The 18,507-nt window shown below is 49.8% G+C and overlaps 1 protein-coding gene across 6 annotated transcripts in view; it reads right to left on the bottom strand.

The window, feature by feature from the left end:
- ZNF395 (zinc finger protein 395) overlaps positions 1–18,507 on the bottom strand; it is a 51,420-nt gene that overhangs the window by 22,160 nt on the left and 10,753 nt on the right. For 2 of the 6 annotated variants that reach the window (XM_027829171.2, XM_037893824.2), the window contains exons 2-6: positions 13,461–13,718; positions 8,874–9,133; positions 6,824–6,936; positions 2,350–2,585; positions 1,391–1,491 (exon numbers count right to left, since the gene is read on the bottom strand). In XM_027829171.2, the coding sequence (XP_027684972.2) occupies positions 1,391–1,491; positions 2,350–2,585; positions 6,824–6,936; positions 8,874–9,133; positions 13,461–13,718 (968 nt within the window). Of the gene's footprint in view, positions 1–1,390; positions 1,492–2,349; positions 2,586–6,823; positions 6,937–8,873; positions 9,134–13,460; positions 13,719–14,423; positions 14,596–17,311; positions 17,406–18,507 lie in introns of those variants that run through there. The other 4 variants (XM_037893823.1, XM_037893821.2, XM_037893825.2 and 1 more) reach the window with 4 other exon arrangements.

Here is an 18,507-nt window from a genome sequence, read left to right as displayed (position 1 = left end):
GCAACTAGGGGGCCCCACCACACCAGAAACAAGCCTTAGCTGAACTGAGCAACTACAGTCATTACTTGAGTTCTATTCAGTTAATTAGCAGCTTAAAGGGGAGCATAAAGCAAAGGGCTTGTTTCCAAGAAATACCAGTTTTACCCTGGGGGGGGGGCCTTAAAGATACATCCCATCTCCCCTTTTCAATACCCCCCAGTCTCCGTCATTGTTATTTATTTGTATTTCAGCTGTGTCCAAAGGCCCTAAACAGAATTAGGGCCTCCACTGTGCCAGGTGCTATACAAATGTAACGCACTGGTCAGTGTCAGTTATGCATCCCCCTCTGTATGAGCCGGATAAAAACTCCCTGCCAGCCCCACTCTTAGCTTGGGCTGCAGAGACTCATAATTTAAGCTCTGGATGTCCCCGGTTCGTTCCCTGGTGGTGGCCAAGTGGCAGCCATCCCACAAACACACGAGACTGTTCCTGTCCCAAAGCGCTTCTGCTTTAAAATAGACAAGGCAGAGAGAGGCTGGAGAGAAGGGATGCAATACACGAGCAGAATGATGGTTGGCAAATCTACCTTTTCTTATTGTATTCTTGGGCGAAGGTGGGGGTGGAAGGCAGGAGAAGAGTTAACAGAGCAAGAGAGCAGGAAACATGAGGGAAGAGGGACACAGAGAAATGGGGAAGGGAGAAAAGGAAAGATGGAGAAGAGCACAGAAGGCAAGGGTTGGGGTGGGCAACGCAGCCCTGAGCTACCGTACCGGGCCCATCTCAGTGGTGTCCGAGAGGGAGAGGGGAGGGCTGGAAAGCAGGTTATGGCAGACATCAGCCATCTAGGCCAGCAGCAATTCTCTAGCCAGGGTAGTTTCCTGCGTTCCCTACTAGCCCAAGCAGCAGGTTTAGTGGAGGTCAAGTGCAGCAGAAAATCCTTTGGCATCTGCCCTAAGCACTGGTGACAGGTACTGCACCCACAACTCTGGAGACGGACGAGCTTTACCCACCAAACAGCCGCAGCGTGTTAGACCTGCCCCAAAGGGATTCCTCTTCAAGGGTGAGAGGGAAGTTCATTCTCCAGGGCCCCTTCAACCCTTGGCCTCATTGCAGAGGCTGCGGACACACAGGGACAACAATGATGGTGGCTTTGGGGACATGGATAACTGGTGGGCACTGGACTGAGAACTTCCAAACGCATTTCACACAGGCCAGGGCAGTACCAGTTTGATACCCAATATATCCTCAATTGGGAGACTACGTCCTGCCTTTCCGAGGGATAATCTCAATGATCTGCCAAATCTTTTCCGACTTTTAATTCTGTGAGCCTCTGAAATTCCTTCTTCCTTCTGCCCCCAGCCCCTCAGACCCTGCTTGGGTTCTGCAGGTTAATCGCCATTCAAGGTCTTACCCAAGGTGCTGGGTCTTGATGTGACGCTTGATACCGACAATGGATCGCAGGACTTTACCACAGTTTGGCCACAGGCACTTGTACATCACCTTCACCGAGTTCTAGGAAAAAGACAGCCCCACGTCACAGAAAGGTTACACCCCAGCCCTGCTCCGAAGGGACAGAAACAGCCCCAGAGAATTAAGATTCACTCAGGATCACTGAAAACAGTCTGCATGATGCTGCCGTTTTGTCCCATCCACCCCACACACATTCCTGGGCCTCCCTGGCCCTCTCAAGGTGCCAGTTCACAGAGGTGCCAAGTTTCAGCCAGACACAAGGAAGACTCCAGTTATCTGGATTTATTTCCGCCCTCCCATCCTGCCTGTTTCTCCCTCTCTGCTCCTCTTTCTCTTGCCCTAAAGTTGACATCAAAGCTGCTTGTTTCCCATACATTATTTTCCCCCTCCCCCAGCTCCTTTGATGATCAGTGCGCCTGCTCCACCTGGCTCATGTGGACAGAGGGGGGAACTGAGCCGAGAAAGAGCTCCATGCATGGAACGGAGTACTCCCCAACCCGCCCTTGGCTCCCTGCTCTGGTCATAGATATCAGGCAGAGTGGGAAATGCTGATGAGTAAAGGACAGGAGTGAATGGGAGCAGGGAGCACTCTGGAGTCACTAGCAGGATCTGGGGAGATGGCAGGCAACTGACCCTTGGGCTACTGTCTCTTCTTCCCCGCCAATCCCCTTTGCATTCCTGGGGTCTCTTCCCTTCTCCCATCCCCAGCACCCCTTCTGCTCTGGGATCTCAAGGTGAAGCTTGCCAGGGGTTAGTAAGAGGCACTTTGCTTCCACTCTCTCCTGCTAGCTTCAGAGACAGGTGAAACTTACCAACACCTTGTCAGTTTCACTAGGCAGCCCAGACCCCATGACTGAGATTTCACAGCACAGTTCCCCCTGCCCCTCCCGCCCTCGGTACCTTTCTCTTTCTTGGGGCAGGCTCATCGAGAAGAAAGGGATCCGAGTCTGTCTCAAAGCCATCGTCAGCCTGAGGGGAGCTCAAGGCCTCGCTCGAGTACTTGGGGCTGGCTTCAGGATGCGGGGGTGATGGGGTGGAGATGTCGCTTCCGCCACTCCAGTGACCACTGGTGGTGCTGCTGCCACTGTCTGAAACGTCGCCACTCTCCTTCCACGAGTCGCAGGCTGCCTGGGACGCTGAGCCAGGGGAAAGAGGAGAAGGGAACAGACATTAAAACCGACAGGTACAAACACAGCTCCTGCCTGCGGGATGCGGTAGCTCTGCTCCCAGCCCCTGCTCCTCTCCAGTCGGTCTGTTCGATTACCTTCATCTTGATCAACACCCAGGACTGAATCACAGACCTCTGGAGCTACGAGCATCTGTCTCTACAGCTCCACCAAGCGCCAGGCCCTGTAACACTCACATCCTCTGTGGATCAGGCACGGTGGGGAGACACATAACGCACTTCCCCCTGGGTTACGTCGCCATTAAGGATGGCGTGGATGCAACCAGAACAGAGACCTTTGGCCCAAAACTTAAACCACAGGCTTCAGGATCAAAACAACGTGTGTAACGTTTACCTTCTCCCCACTGCACAGGGCTGCGAGCCAGGAGCCCTGGATTCTATACCCAGCTCTACCAACGATTCACTGCGTGGCCCTGTGCCTCCCTCTGCCTTCGCGCCTCCTTCCGTAAAATGCAGCTAATGCTGCCTACCTCATTTAATCACAGTCGCAAAGCATTTTGAGAGCCCTGGATGGAAGAGAAGAGCAGAGAATCTTCCTCCTCCTTCTCCCAACAATGGAGATTTACTCCCCCAGGAACCAAAAGCCTCCATCGACCTGAAGACTAACTTTTCCCCAGATGGCACAGAAGGCTGATTATATGGACTCTTGCAGCGTCTTTTTCAGTTCAGGGCCCGGAGGCTGCTGGGCTGTTCAGCGATACACAGCTGCTCTCCAGGGGAATGCGCTTTATAATGTGGGACACTGGCATAGCTGCCCTGCACGCACCCTCACCTTGGAAGAGCTTAGCTGTGCCTTTAGTGACCCATGGTCTGAATGCAAGTTCATTTATTCCGCTTTAACCGGGTTTCCACGTCCAAGCGTTCCGGACAGGGCTGCGGCAGAGACTCACAGGCCTAGCCCCTCGAGGACTTGCCTGGTGCTAGCTAGAGCCAAGTCCGCGTGCAGAGAGTGAGCCGGTGGCAGGACTTGCATGTTTCCCACAGCTGCAGACGTCTATTTTTAACCACCTGTATCCACTTGACTACTTGGGAATGGAGCCGCCGCTAAAAAAAAAAAAGGAGCCGGGCCACTCCGTGCTCCCATGCCTGTGGCTCCCAGAATAGGTCCTGCCGCTCTATCGTACATGGCAGCTGCGGGCAGGGTTACGCTCTCCTCTCTCTCTCTCGAGGAATGTACATGGCCTCACAGCTTGGCCAGCTGTTCAGGAAGACCCGCATTAAAGCAGCTGTCCCAAAGCACCCTGCTCACGGAGCCCCACGGCTTCTGAACAGCCAGCACTCCCATGTGCAGACTCTTTTGGAAAGCCAGTCCCCCCCACCCTCCAATTCTTAGTTGGTTCATCCCAATCTGTTAGGCCTGATAATTCGAACAAACAATTCCAAATAAATAAGAGGAGGAGGGGGCCAGCCTGAAGAGCCATCTCCCAATTAAAACAGGGGCTCCCGGCACTCATAACTCAGGCTTTCCGGGAGGAATTCAACACGTTAAGCTACACTATCCTCCCAGCCGCATGCTGCTCACGACACCCAGACACACTTACACAGGGATTTGTATCAAAAGCCCAGTAAAGGTCCCTCTGCAGGAGATACACAGAACATGATCTGCGGCTGTCCCACACATGCCATGGGACACTTCTGCAGAATGGCCATGTCCCTGGCATTTTTCCCCTTTGTAATATTATAAGTGGGATCCGGACCTCACGTTCTCCTGACAGACACCAGCATGAGCGAGGTCAGAACCAGACCCCGTGCATTTCTCTGAAGTAGGGAGGGGTTTAAAAAGGTTACTTTACAAAACTTTTGGATCGAAAATATGAAAAAACAAAATTAACAAGCCCAGTAGGAATATTTAAAATAAAAGCCGGTGCTCGTACAATAAAATGCCTTTTAGTCATAGACCATATTGCACAGACCTGGAACCTGAGACGCAGAGGGTTATGTGACTTGCTAAGGAGCTGGGAATTAGACTCAAGTCTAACCAAGAAGCTAACAGCTGTCAGTATCCTGGATCCTTCTCAGTCAGGATGGGCCAGGGCATGGGTCAGACATAGCACCTGGTAAATGGCCTCCTCCTGCTCACTGACAGGGGAATTCCAGCCAGTCAGCTGGCTGCACCTCTCTGCTGCATTTGACTCACTTGCCATTCATCACCAAAGACACTTCTCCAGCCTCCAAGAAGTTGCAAAGGTGCCTGGAAACACTTGAAAATGGCTCAAGTCCTTCCTCTCAGACTGAGCTCACAGGGTCATCACGGACCCCTCCAACCTCCCCACCCCTGCAGTCTCAATCCTCTCCCGCATTTTATTCCAGGTCTACAGGATGCTGTTGGGAAAATGCAGGCTGAATGCACAGACACCACCCAGCTTACAGCCAATGCAATCGGCAACTCCCAGCACCTAGCTACAATCAGCAGCTGGATTGAAAGCAGCAGGCTCGAACTGAGCCCTGGCAAGACTACGGTGATGCTAGGAGGAAGAGGGAAGCATTTTAAAGAACTTGCTTCCTCTGCTTCGAGGGCACCTGCTCTCAGATTGTTAAGGCTGTCCATAGCTTTGGGTCCTTTGAGAGTCTTCAGCTCAGCTGGAACCCGAAATAGCCACGGCAGCAAACACTGCCCACATCCATCTCTGACAGGCCAGAAGATCACATCCCATCCTATCGGGCACAGCCTGGCAGCGTCCATGCTAACCCTTCAGGTTCCATCACTGCTATTCCTTAGGTCTAGGAATGATAACCTGGAAGAGCTCCAGCTAATACAGCCCATGTGCTTAGTAACAAAGGTCGCCATGAGGAACCTGATACACCAACTCCTCACAAATATGGAGCTCAGTTTCGAGGTCTCTGTCCTGATATTCCAACACCCTATGAGACTGGTCCCATCACCCTGGGAGATCGCTCTCCCTCTGCAGGCAGGCTGTCCCACGACAGCTACATGCCATGGAGCAATGTAACCATTGACTTGCACCTGTCCACGCTAGGAGCACTTTACCAACAGAGGCACACGCCCACTCCCGATTAGAGAGACAGCAGAGGGGACATGGATTTTATTCGGATACTCGAGAGGGCAAAAGCCATTCAGCCATTCACCAGCAGACTGGCCTCGCCCATGGTGTGGGGCTCATCCTCCTCTTCCTCACAGTCCCGGCCAGGACTCTGCTCTGCCCCGCCAAAACTGCAGGCTTCCCTGCACCTGGTGCCTGCAGGGATCGGGTGCCACCGGCCCTTCGGCAGCACAGGGAGCCCTCTGCAGCTTCGCTGTCACAGCCCTGCTCACTCACTCCCGTCACAGTGGGGCGGCAGAGGGCTCCCTGCGCTGCCAGAGCAGCCATTCAGCAGCAGCGTGGCCTCCCCCGCGGCCCGGGTCTCCTCTTGCTCCCCCTCCCCCTCACAGTCCTGGCTGGGGGTCTGTGCTCTCTTACCCAAACCTCCACATTATCTGACTCCCTTCCTCGTCCCCCACCATCAGGTCGGTGGGGGGCAAGGAAGGGCTTCAGATAATGCAGAGGTTCAGACAACAGGGTTTCGTACTGTACTCTACTGCCACAGCACTCCCAGTGTGGACGCAGCCTCTACCAGCAAACCTGCGCTTTTACCAGCCTGGTTTATTCCAGCTGCCCCACACCGGGAAGAGGGCAGGTCTGACAGAACAATGCGTCTACACGAGGGGCTTCTGCTGGCACAGCGACGTCGGGCAGAGGACACCCCACACCAACACAGCTGTGCGGGCAGAGCTCTGTACCCGCCGAGTCCCCACCATTCATCCCTTCACCAGCACAGACAGAGAACATCTCCAGCCACATTCTCGATCCGGAGATACATTAGAATGGGTCAGACAACTGACTTCCCGCCCAGTGGCTTATCCACTGCAGCACGGGGCCTCTCTACGTACCTGACCCCAAAGGCTGGCTCCAGTCTGCGGCAGAGTTTCATGGCGAGGGTGACATCACCAGCAGAGAGCATGCTGGGACACCGGAGTGTGCAACGAGGCAGACGTGGCAGTCAGACAGCAATCTGTTCACATTGCACTTGGGGCTCTGGTTACCTGGGAAAACTCCTTGTTTGAGGTGAGCAGTTTTCCCCTCCTTCTTCGGGGGCACCACAAAAGCAATTTAATTCAGCCTCCAGTTGCTGCAATCCAGAGGCAGGTAGGTTTGGGACCCCAGCGTCCAGCTGCACAGTCGGACTTACCCGGCATGCTGCTTTCACGGCTGGGCGGGCTCTGCACCACAGGGCTGCAGGACAAGCTAGTCAGCACCATAGCTGCCATCATCTCGTCCATTTCCACAGCAGCATCGGACTTCCTGCGCCAGGAGACAGAGAACCATTAAAGACTTCAGTGGGGGAGGGGAAGGCAGATATTCAGGAGACAAGGCGAGGATTCGATTTCAAAGACCCCATATAATCAAAAGGGCCACGGGAGCAAACACAGAGCCCAGATGTGTTACACTTGGGGCTGATTGGACCCACGGGGTTCTAATGATCATTGCTGCCTTTGGGTACCTCCTTCCTTTCTACAGGACCCCAGCGTGCCTTCCTGTATATAGAAAGCGCAGCACCCATGCGAGAGCCTTATGCTGACGGCTGGGATGGGAACTGGGGGGGGGGGGGGAAATGCTACCTGCTGCATCCGCCCCCGCAGGAAGGGAGCTTCTGGCAGTGAGACAGGAGACCCTCAAGAGAGACATTTCCTTGAGGCTGCTCTTTAATAGTGGCTGCAGCTTCTCGGTGGCCTGGCCCTGAGCTCCCCATCTCTGCCAGGACTCGCTCCCCCAGTCCCCTGCAGCAGCAAGGCCGGCCTGTGGATTTCGACTCACTCTGTTACCCATCTGGAGTCAAGCCCAGATTCTAAGAGGAATTTAGATGCCTAAAGATGGCAAGAGACATCCAGTGGGATTTTCAAAAGTGCCTCCCAGTGCATCTTTAACCACCTAAATACCTTTAAAAATCCAGCCCTGAGTCCGAGGTGTCTGTCCCTCCCCCAGAACCCCAGCAAAGCGAGCACCTGGGTGGGGACACTGCCTATTCTCAGCACGAGCTATACCGCTGCTCCCAGACTCATGCTTATGAAGGCATCAGTGCAGCACAGACCAGGGAACAGAGGCTGGGGCTCGGGAGAGACTTTTGTATTTAACGGTTTAAGTGGAAGTCAAAATTGAGGATTATTGTAGAGGTACGTGAACAGTGGCTCTGGGGGTAAGAACTGCTCCACAAAATGACTAGGGCCTCCGTTTAAATTATCAGGCATTTACACAACCACTGTAGCAACATGTTGCCCCTAGCACCACACAGAGGCCAGGGTTCAGAAAACAATCCAGCTGTCTACAATTAGCGGCGGCTAACTTCCTCTGCTTCCAAGAGGTTCCCTTGGAAGTCACCCATCCAACCACTGATCAGACCTGAACCTGCTTAGCTTCACAGTCCTAAAGTGTTCACACGCTGAGGCTGCATGGCCCGCCACATGTCTCTTTCCCCCTGTAACCTCTCCCCACTCTGCTGTCCCCGGGGCCAAACAGGACCAGAGCGATTTTAACTTGCAACTAGGGAAGTTTGCTTTAAAAGAGAACATTTTTTTCTCCTAAACCACCATAAAAATATCCTCTTAATCCTAAATTCAACAGCACTCTGGATAATCCACCCTTTGGAGAGGCTGACACAGTATGTCACAATGACGTGGTCTCATCCCGCGTACGAACAAGGCAGAGGCGGGAGACGGTTCATTTCTCATCATACACTGAAACAAACAGCATTTTACTGCTCTGGGTAAACAAACACTAAGGACCATTCTCGAATTAACGCCTCTGCTTTATTTTGAGCTTCCAGTGCAATCTAACAGCTCCTCTGCAGACTCCTGCTAGATTTTTACTACGTCCTCCCAACCCAGGGGACTTTGATTCTATTTTAGCCATAGTGACACTGAGCAGAACCAGAATTCAGCATCTCACATTTTATGTAGCCATGCGCAACTGTTTCCAGAAATATGCTTTATGCTATAGGATTCCAGGGCATTTTATAAACTATACACAGGGATCATTTCAGCCCCGCATGGAAATGCGGCCACCTCTGCAGTAGAATCCAGCCGCTGTTTAACAGCTCTCAGCAACACTACATACTAGTTTAGAACAGAAAGAGAGGAGGGAGTCTGTAAGCAACCAGTGCACAAACCCAGCTGTTGAACCAGGCAAGATGAACCAGAATCAGTCTCCAAAGCTAAAAGCACCAAGCAGCCAAGGACACATACCTTTTAGGCACATCGATATTCCTAGAAACCGATCTCTGAACTGATCCATTGGCAGGACTATGGTCCATCGCAGTGGCAGGACTATGGTCCATCGGAAGGGTAGGGTGCGGCGATCTTTGCATCTGAGCCAGTCTCACATCCTCTGTCTTCCAGCATGTGTGCAGACCCTGCTCCAGGAGCAGCACCTTCACCTCATCACTCAGCTGATTGTGTTGCTCTACCAGGCCAGTGCACTCCTGCCCGTTATAGGTGACGTAAACCTACGTGAGCACAAGTCACAGCTGGTCAGTGTTACTCTCCATCCTTTAAACAAAATCCAGCCAAAACTCACCAGCCCTGTCTCCGAGCACCCTCCTGTACAAAGCCCCAGTTGCAAGGATTCCATCACCGGGAATGGCATAAAGCCAGGGTTTTTCCTTTCCACCAGTTCAGCACCCCTATCCTGCACCACCACTCTGAGTGAAACAGTATTAGCAATTGTCACCCATCTCAGGACTTTCTCCACTTGCCTGTTGGGACTCAAGGGTCCCCCCTCAATATATGGTCATGGCTGATGCAACAGAGCTGCAGCAGGATATCACTCCATGTGATCAGCAGCGTTAACACAGGGACTCCCCAAGGGGGTAAATACAAAGGCGGTGGCATTCCTCAGAGACCCTGTGGAATAACGAAGAACTAGAATGCTCCCACTGAACCCAATGGAAGTTTTGTTGATTTGAATGGGAGGAAAATTGGGCCCCAGCAGGTCAGATTTCAGCCAAATTTAGGTTTTTGCAACAAAATTTTATAAAACTTACTAGCAACATTCCCATGAAATTAAAAAAACTCAACAACATTGCAGTACTGTGCTGGAGCATGGGACCAGGAAAGGAAAACAGACTAGAAACAAACAATAAAACTGACAGTTGCCAGACTGAGTGAAATCTAAAATGCAAGACCAGCAGAAATGCTGAAAGTCAGTTAGATTTCTTTACTTCTCAATTTCAACTTTTGAAAATGTTATTAGAAACATGGGAGAGGATTTTCAACTTGAACAAGGTCCCTTTAAACTCAGCTGGACAAAGGTGTGTGGAATACAGTGTAAAACACAACTCCCAGGGCTAGAGGAGATTTACAAAGAAATTGTTTGAACCCCTTCATTTCAAGCATAGAAACATTGTAAGGACCATACACACATACCATTGCCCTCTACTGGTTGCACTCAGAACTTCTCAGCTGTGTGTCAGGCCATATATTGCTAAAAGGAGATTCTTGATTAGCCCAGGTATCAGGGAGAGCTTGAGCCTTTAGGGTGTCTAACCCCCATTATTACCAAGAAGTTCCAACTGGCCGTGTTATTCAAAGCATCAGTGACAACCATGCTGTCCTACAAGGGCATGGATTTTTCATAATGCAAAGCCAAACTTCAGTACAAAATGGACAGAGTGAACAGCTGGGTGCATTCAGTACAGAAACACACAGAAAAGAAAGTGGAGGATATAATGCTTGAAGAGACTCCTTAGCAGGGATGGTGGTAACTGGCCCTTTAACAGTCAGAGCAGGACTATGGAAACCCTCTCCCCCACCCCATTTACAGGGTGGCATTCTTGTAGAACCTCCACTATACAACCCCAGAGCAAAATTCATGGCAGGCATAAGTGGGCACAACTGCATGGAAGTCAATGGAGTTATACCTGCTTAGGCCAGCAATAAATTTGACCCTTCTAGTCTAATTTTCATTTGCGGGGGGGGAGGGGCACACAGAGGAAGGAAAATGTACTCTAGCTTCCCCTGTCAACTATCCTCTTAAATGACTGTGCTCTGACCCCCAAAGCAACAGACATAGTAACAACATTCCTCCCCAAAAGGAAAGAAACCAGCCCCATCCCCTCCCCATATCACATCCTTGGGTTTCCGCTTATCAGTATTTGCATTACGGTAGTGATCAGGGTCCCTTGCACTAGGTGAACAGAGCCATGAAGTACCAAAACAGTCCCTGCCCCAAACAGCTTACAATGGGGGGGGTGTTATGACAAGACACAGCAGGTGGATGAAACAAAAAGACAGGCGGGGGAGAGAGGTGGTTTCCTTGGTTAAAAACCATCAACTCCTCAGAGGAACAGGACTGATCAACCATTTAAGGAAAGGGAAAGAAAACTCAAGAGCTGAGACATTTCTTCATTTGAGTGAGTGGACAAAACCAATGGAATATGCATCCTCCTTTGCAAGACAGGCAGAGTCTGGCAGAGAAGAGATTTCATTCATGTCATGTCTGGTCCCCATTCTCAGCTTCTCCACAGAGGAAAGTAGAGGAAATATTCAAACTCTTCCTTTCTCTCAAAGTCACCCAATGACCTAATAGGCTGCTTCTCCTCCTAATGTCTAAGTGTCTGTTTTTATTAAGGTAAATATATCTGTGCTGAAATATAGCACACTTCTGCAGGTTAGCGTTCGTAGGTATTTATAGGGACATGCACTCCTATACCTAAATACCCGAGGTGACGTGTGGACAGGCCTGTATATGATGGATACATAAACGTACAGTGCTCTGAGGCAGAGAGAAAATGTCTCAGCTGACACTGGATGCAGAAACCAAAGCAGAGAGGGGATGTGATTTGCCCAAACTCAAAGAGAACAGCTGCAGCAGTGCAGGGATTAGGACCCAGGAGCTCCTGACCACTACACCCTGCTTCTCTCCAAGAGTATCTTTGCAGACAATAAGGAACGAGGCTCCACAATGAACTACGCCAGCGGGCTCCCCAGACCTAGACAAGCACTGAGCAACAGAACACGTATGCTCGAGCATCTGCTGAGGCTGCAATGCAACCAAACACAAAAAAGTCATCTGTCACTGGTATGTAAATTCAGCACCCCACTCCCAATGACTATTTTTATGCTGCTTCTAGTGTGAAGAACAAAAAAACCCAACACTGATGTGTACTGGAGAAAACAGCCCTCACTGTCATGGGGTTAAAAACGTAGAGCAAAAGGAATCTGGCTTCTCTGTGAGCCTGTAGGACAGCTCTGTGTGCAAGCCAAAAAAAATCAAACGAGGACCTTACTGACACTTTGTTCCAGGCAGAACTCAGGGGCCCTGGTGGCACATCAGCAGCTGCCCCACTCCATTCGGACAGCCACACTCTGAGACCTTTTACTATTACTTCCTAACTGTCAGGGTGGTTAAGCACTGGAACAAGTTGCCTAGGGAAGCTGGGGAATCTCCGTCACTGGAGATTATTAAGAACAGGTCAGACAAACACCTGTCAGGGATGGTCTAGAATAATACTTAGTCCTGCCATGAGTGCAGGGGACTGGACTACATGAAACTATGGAGGTCCCTTCCAGGCCTACATTTCTAGGATTCTGGGAACAGTAATCATTCCTATACCACTGAAGATAGATCCAGTGCTCTGCAAAGCACCCTACCCCTAACAGTGTGCAATCTACTGCACTGACCCTCGAAGGGCCTCCACGCCCCTGAGCACAACCAGGGTGGAGGGTACTCAGCATGGGGAAGGCAAGATGCTACACATCTCTGCCTCCTCCTTATCCATGAGAGACAAGGAAGACAGGTGTGTGACCCTGGCTCCTACAGTCCCTAGTCTCTCTACTGAGGCTGCCAAAAGAAGCCAGTTAGTACCTACTGAGCTGCTGACGGAGACGCTTGTCTACTGGGAACCCACTAAACTCATTCCACACTGGCTACCCAACAGCTAGCAGATGCTAATGACTTGGTAATTACAAAGCTAGGCCAGATTTGAGCCAGCAACTCAATTGTAATCCCTGAACTAATGCAGTCAGACGCTTTGATCCCATTTCCCATCCCCTGAACCACAGAGGGCATGTCTTCACTGCAGAGTTAGCCCCGTCCTGCTGGAGCGGCCCCCCTGCAAAGCCCTACCCAGGTCAGACCCATGCGGTTGCATCCCCAATGGTGCTGTACTAGCCCGTGTGCTGGGCTGGATTTTCTCACAAGATATCCCATGGCTCTCACTGGTGCATTAAACTGGGCCAACCCAATGAATTCATTCGCAGTGTATTGTGAGAGAACTTGTCTGTCCTTCCTGGGCTCCCAGGCGAGAGTGCCCTGATGAGTCTTACTGGCATCACACCACAGCGTTACCAGAAGGCTGGTCACAGCTTCTGGCCAACTGGCCGCATGGGAGATGGATTTCTTGGCTGGCACCTCTGTCCAAATGCTATGGAGGTACAGCAGAAATGGAGCAGGCAAACTGGGGGGTGAGGGGGCTAAGACCCAGTGCCGAAGAAGGGAGGAGTTCAACAAGAAAGTACAGCCCAGGTGACACTGTGGGATAGGACTGGAGGACTAACAGCACCGTGGCAAGCTCATGTTTTCACTGCATAGAGGGTGGGTTGCCAGCTTGGAAAGTGAAATGCTAGCTCAAGCCTAAACCACCCTCAGTGATGCCTGCTAGCTTGTGTTTAGAGCACCCTCAAGCCTGGGCCAGAGGTTCTTATGTGTGGACGGAAGGGGGAGGCTACAGCCCAGGCTAGCTCTGCACTGAAGCCAGACCCACACCGGACTGCACCCAGGTTCAAGGGATTAACACTGCGGGTCAGCACTGTACAAACAGCCTCCTTACGTACTCTTTGTCCTGGGTGGAGCTGTAAGCGGTTCAGGTTTGGGAAGCTGGGATTCGTGCTGCTCTCCTCTGCCTGCTCCGTGCACCGACCACCCTCATACGAAGCCAGGTGGGAAGACACTCTGCTGAGCTCCGCCTGCAACGTGGGGATTTGGGCCGTCCCCAGCATCCTGTCTGCCAAGGAGCTGGGCGTGGAAACGCGGGCGCCCAGCAGGGAGCGCTTCCCCAGGCGCCTGGACAGCACGCTCGCCATCTTGACACTCTGTAAAGGACAAACAGACAGATGCTATTACCTCCAGTGCAAAACACAAACTGCTCTGCATCTGGGGTGCTGGTGAAAGGTACTGGGCTGAGAGTGCCCTGAACTCCTCCAGCGGCACTGTCTCGTGCTCAAAACAGGGGGCTGGGAGTCAGGAGGCCTCATTTCCGTGACTGGCTCTGATGGGACACTCACTGAGCCAACCTGGCCACGTCCCTACCTCTCTGTGCTTCAGTCTCCCCCATCTGTAAAACACAGATCACACCACTGACCACCTGCCAAATGGAAAGTGCTTTGAGATCCTTGGCTGGAAGGAACGATGCCTCCACACAAAGCGCTCGTCACAGCCCATTTCACAGCCTTTTGAAAAATCACATCCCTCCCCCTCGCTGTTATTTCTCAACCTCTTCATTGAACCTGGACTGACATTCCTTCCCTCCCATCCTGCACACAGTGGAAGGAGGTCCCGTGGTTAGGGCACAAAGTGGATAAAATCAAATATTTAAAAAACAAAACAAAACAGATTTATGTCAATGAAGTTTTTTTAAACATCTTATTTAAAATTGAATTTGAAATTGAGACAAAACCCTGAACTTACAATACAGCTATTAAAATCATTGACATTAATTAAAAAAATACTGTTAAGCAGAACATCTGCTGCCAAGTTTTAAAGAAAGGGAAACCACTGAACTGGTGGGAGTCACTGACCAAGCACCTGGAACCGGAGTTTAAAGTGCTAAACCAGCTTCTGACAACAGTGGCCTCTTCCGCAGGTTCAGTGAGAGAATATATTCTTCTCCGTTTATTCCACTAGTTCATTCAAAATTAAGAAACCACTTGGGAGTTGAAAAAGCAGGAAAGCTTGTTTTCCACTTCCAATCTATGAACAAAAGCGAGGTGTAAGAGGATGAGACCTACTAGTTCTAAAATTCTGAAGGATTTTGTGACCTAGAATCAATTCAATTCACTAACTACAGAAAATACCTCCTTAGTTTTATAGTCAAAACATGTTTTGATAAACGTTTTGTCTTATCTATCATCATGTCAAAGGTAGTTGTATTTAACTAAACAAATACTTTTTAAAATGTTTCTGTGCATTTTAATTTCCATCCAAATAGAGCCCAACATAAATCACAAGTAAAAGATTAATCAAAGTCTTGTAAAGTAGAAATGCATCATACACAATTTGCTAACTATTTTAAGAGTCTGAATAAACATAAGTTAAATAACTGCTTGAATGAATGTGTATAGATACAGTGTACCATCCCGTTAGCAAAAAGCACCACCAAATTCAGTGTAAAAGCTATAGTCAATTGCAAATCAACATGTTTTAATGGTTAGCAACTAATGAGAATCAACCTTTCTTTAGGAAATTAACTAAAAAGTACAAATGCAAAACAAGATTAAAATTGTTGATTTAAATCAAGGTTTTCTGTTTGCTGATTTAAATTATTATTAAAGTCAGTGATTTAAATCAATCCACCCTGTTAGAGCACTAACTTAGGACTTGCGAGACCGGAGTTCAATTCTCTGCTCCATCAGACTTCCCACGTGACCATGAGCAAGTCAACTAGCCACTCTGTGCCTCAGTTTCCCCGTCCGCAAAAGTGCTGCCCTGCCTCACAGGGTGTTGTGAGGATACACATATTAAAGACTGTGAGGTGCTCTCATATCTACTGACAAAAAGCACTATAAATATTATTGCTGTTATCGGAAGGGTGCACATGAGGGCTGAGCAGCACAAGGAGGTATATTATCACAGGGGGACACACGAGGGCTGAGCCAACACCAATGGGTATGGTCCTGTGCGGTGGCCTATGAGCACTGGGCTGCAAGCACTAATTTATCTTGTTAAACCAGGAGCAGGAGCCCAGGCTTTGGCCACATTGATCATTACACATCAGTCTCTTTGGGTGGCTGCCATCCCAGGAATATCAGTAGAGACACTTTTAAACCAATTACATTGTCAGAGGCTAATGGGAATGCACCACGGGCAAGTTTACAGCTCCAGCAGACAGCTATGGTTTGCTCTGAGGACATTCATCAGTTGTGGCAGTATCGGATCCAGTGGGCTAAGGGGTTTTACCCTGGCTGTCAGCTCAGCTGCCACTAAATCAGGTTCTACAGTCCATCTACAGACAAAGACAAAGCCCTTTGGGGATTCAACAACGATCCACAAAGCCACATAATGCATCCAGACTGTGCTTTACAATACGTAACAGGGAAGCCCAGCAAAGCAAGAACAATTAAAGCTTAAAAAATAGACAGGAGAATCCAAAGTTACTCTTACTACACTTACACACTGCATTTGCTGCAAACCATGGTTTTCTAACAGCCACCTCTGATCAGATTCCCCTCATCTGAACCTGTAACATTCCTGTGGGTGTTCCCCCCACCCCCACCCACTGAAATGATGTTCCCAGATGGCTCTTCCAAATCGACCTCATCCGCTGTTCACAGCTATGGCCCAGCAATATTCGTGGCCCTGGAGAGCCAAACATCATGTAGAGAACAGCTAGGAAGGCTTCCCACACACAACCTGCAGCCCCCTTGCTATTACAGACCTGGCCCTCCAAAAGAGACTCTGCCAGTGCACCTCAATCAGGGGCTCCCCTCAATTCCGCAACATCCACTTGTCAGTCCTGGGCACAGGGAGACAGTGGTGCCTAAAGAGACTGACAAGCTCATGATGTGGACAAAAGTCATCTCTCAGGATATCAAAGATCCACTTTATTGCTCAAGTAATCCAGATTCCAATTTAGGACTCCAAATGCAGAAGAACTGTGCCCGAATGCGCCACTCCCTCCTTAGCACTATTACCTCATCTCACTCTCGCTTGTGTGTTCCTGGTCTAGGGTTCAAGTTCCCACAGGCAACACTTGCGTTTTTTTAAGCCTTTGGTACCTCTGCTAACCCATACAGTTAAGGTGGCAGCCAGTCCACCCAGAATACACATGCAGCAGTCTCAAACCACCGGATCAAGAGAACCATGGAAATTGGTGACGGCAAAGTTCACCTGCACACTCTCTGCCAAGGCAGGGCTGTCCCCTCCAGTACCCTGTCCAGTCTAGTTTTAAATGATTTGTACAATGGGGCTTCCACCCCTTCCTTACGGGGACTATTCCACAGGCCTATGGAGCTTTGCTCTGCAGGCCTGTGTTATAGAAGTCAGACTAGCTGATCACAATGGTCCCTTCTGGCCTTAGAACCCATGAATCTATGGATTCTATGGAAGTTTTGGGATATACGGCCTAAATTTTCCTGACCTAATTTCCAGCCCACTCCTCCTAGTTATATCCCCTTGGTTCGACCTAAGTAAATCCTTGGGTTTTGCGGTTACATACCTCTATATTGCCAAAAGACACATACTTAACCCTTTCAGCCTCCCCAGCCCGGTGACCGCTTTTGCTGCTCTTCCCTGAATTCCCATCCATTTGCCAATGTTTTTCTGGCCAGGTGGTGCCCAAAACTGCAGACAGTCCACAAGATGAGCACCCACCAGACCCGTCAAGAGAGAAACGATCACCTCCAGAAACATCACATTAGGGCTGGCACTTCTGCATCCTTCAGGAATTCCTTTCCTCTCCCTTCCCTACCTGGGAGGAACAGGCGTTTCAGCCAGATGCGTTTTCCAGGGTGGGATTCCTCTCACACGCTCATTGGGTGCTGCCAGTCCAGTAGATTCTCTCCCTGATGATGAATGCAGCATTCAGGCACTGGACTATAATCAATAACTAAATGTGTAGTTCCCTCCTAAAGGCCGTTTCTTCCCTTGATCTCTGTGCAAAACCAGCCACTAACACCAGTGAGCATGCACACATTCCTAGACTTTAAAGCCAGAAGGGATCTGACCTCCTGTATAACGCAGGCCAGAGAAGATTCCCTCTGCACTGCAGTAAATATGTATTTTTGGATGTGCACCATGGCCCACAGACCAAAATTAAACACAACGCTTGACCCTCAAGTCCCAATGAATTTGACACCTTGGCCAAGACTCTAGTCAGACTAGGACACAGAGTTCCAACTATCCTCCTACACCGCTGACACAGGTGGATTGGTCTTAGCATGCAGAGGGAGAATCAGTGTTCTAATGCGACTGCAGCTTTAAATCCACTGTCAAAAGCTTATTCTTTCACAAAGATTCACACTGTTCCCCTTGAAGTCAACAGGCATTATGGCCACAACCTTCAGCGGGAACATGATCAAACCCTCAAAGAGGGCAATTAAATCTAAACTGTGTCATTACCGCCCCCTCCCTGTAAGGCAATGTTGGCTCAACAATTTAAACTTGTTTAATAATCATAAAAAAAAAAAAGGAGGGGGGGGAATCTAGAACTCAAGAAAAATAAAAGCGCAATAAAAAAAATACATTTCTCAGGGTTGTGCCTTTAGGACTTAAGAGAACAGATGAGAGGAGGAAAGAAAATAATAAAGGAGAAAGAGTTACACAAAGCTCTGAGATGGAGGAAGAGAGCGAGCATGCTGTAGTGGTCAAAGCACAGGAAGGGGATCCAGGAACTCCAAGAATCTAATTCCAGCTCTGACACTGACTTGCTATGTAACCTTGGGAATGTCACGTAGCTTCTCTGTGATGGAGTTCCCTCACCCATAAGCCTTGTGAAATGGGCAAGAGTCCCCTTAGGATATCGGTAAAACACGTGGAATGCTGGGTTATTAATGAAGTAGCCACGTCTTACCACTCCACTTTATTTGGTTAAAGCACCATTAGGAGCATTTTTCTTCTCTCTTGGTAACATTAACACATCCACAGTAATTTTTCTTAGGCTTTTTT

Source organism: Chelonia mydas, chromosome 3, assembly GCF_015237465.2.
Source record: "Chelonia mydas isolate rCheMyd1 chromosome 3, rCheMyd1.pri.v2, whole genome shotgun sequence".
NCBI lineage: Eukaryota > Metazoa > Chordata > Testudines > Cheloniidae > Chelonia > Chelonia mydas.
Note: the sequence above shows the minus strand (reverse complement) of the source record. Positions and strands in the feature narration are given on the sequence as shown.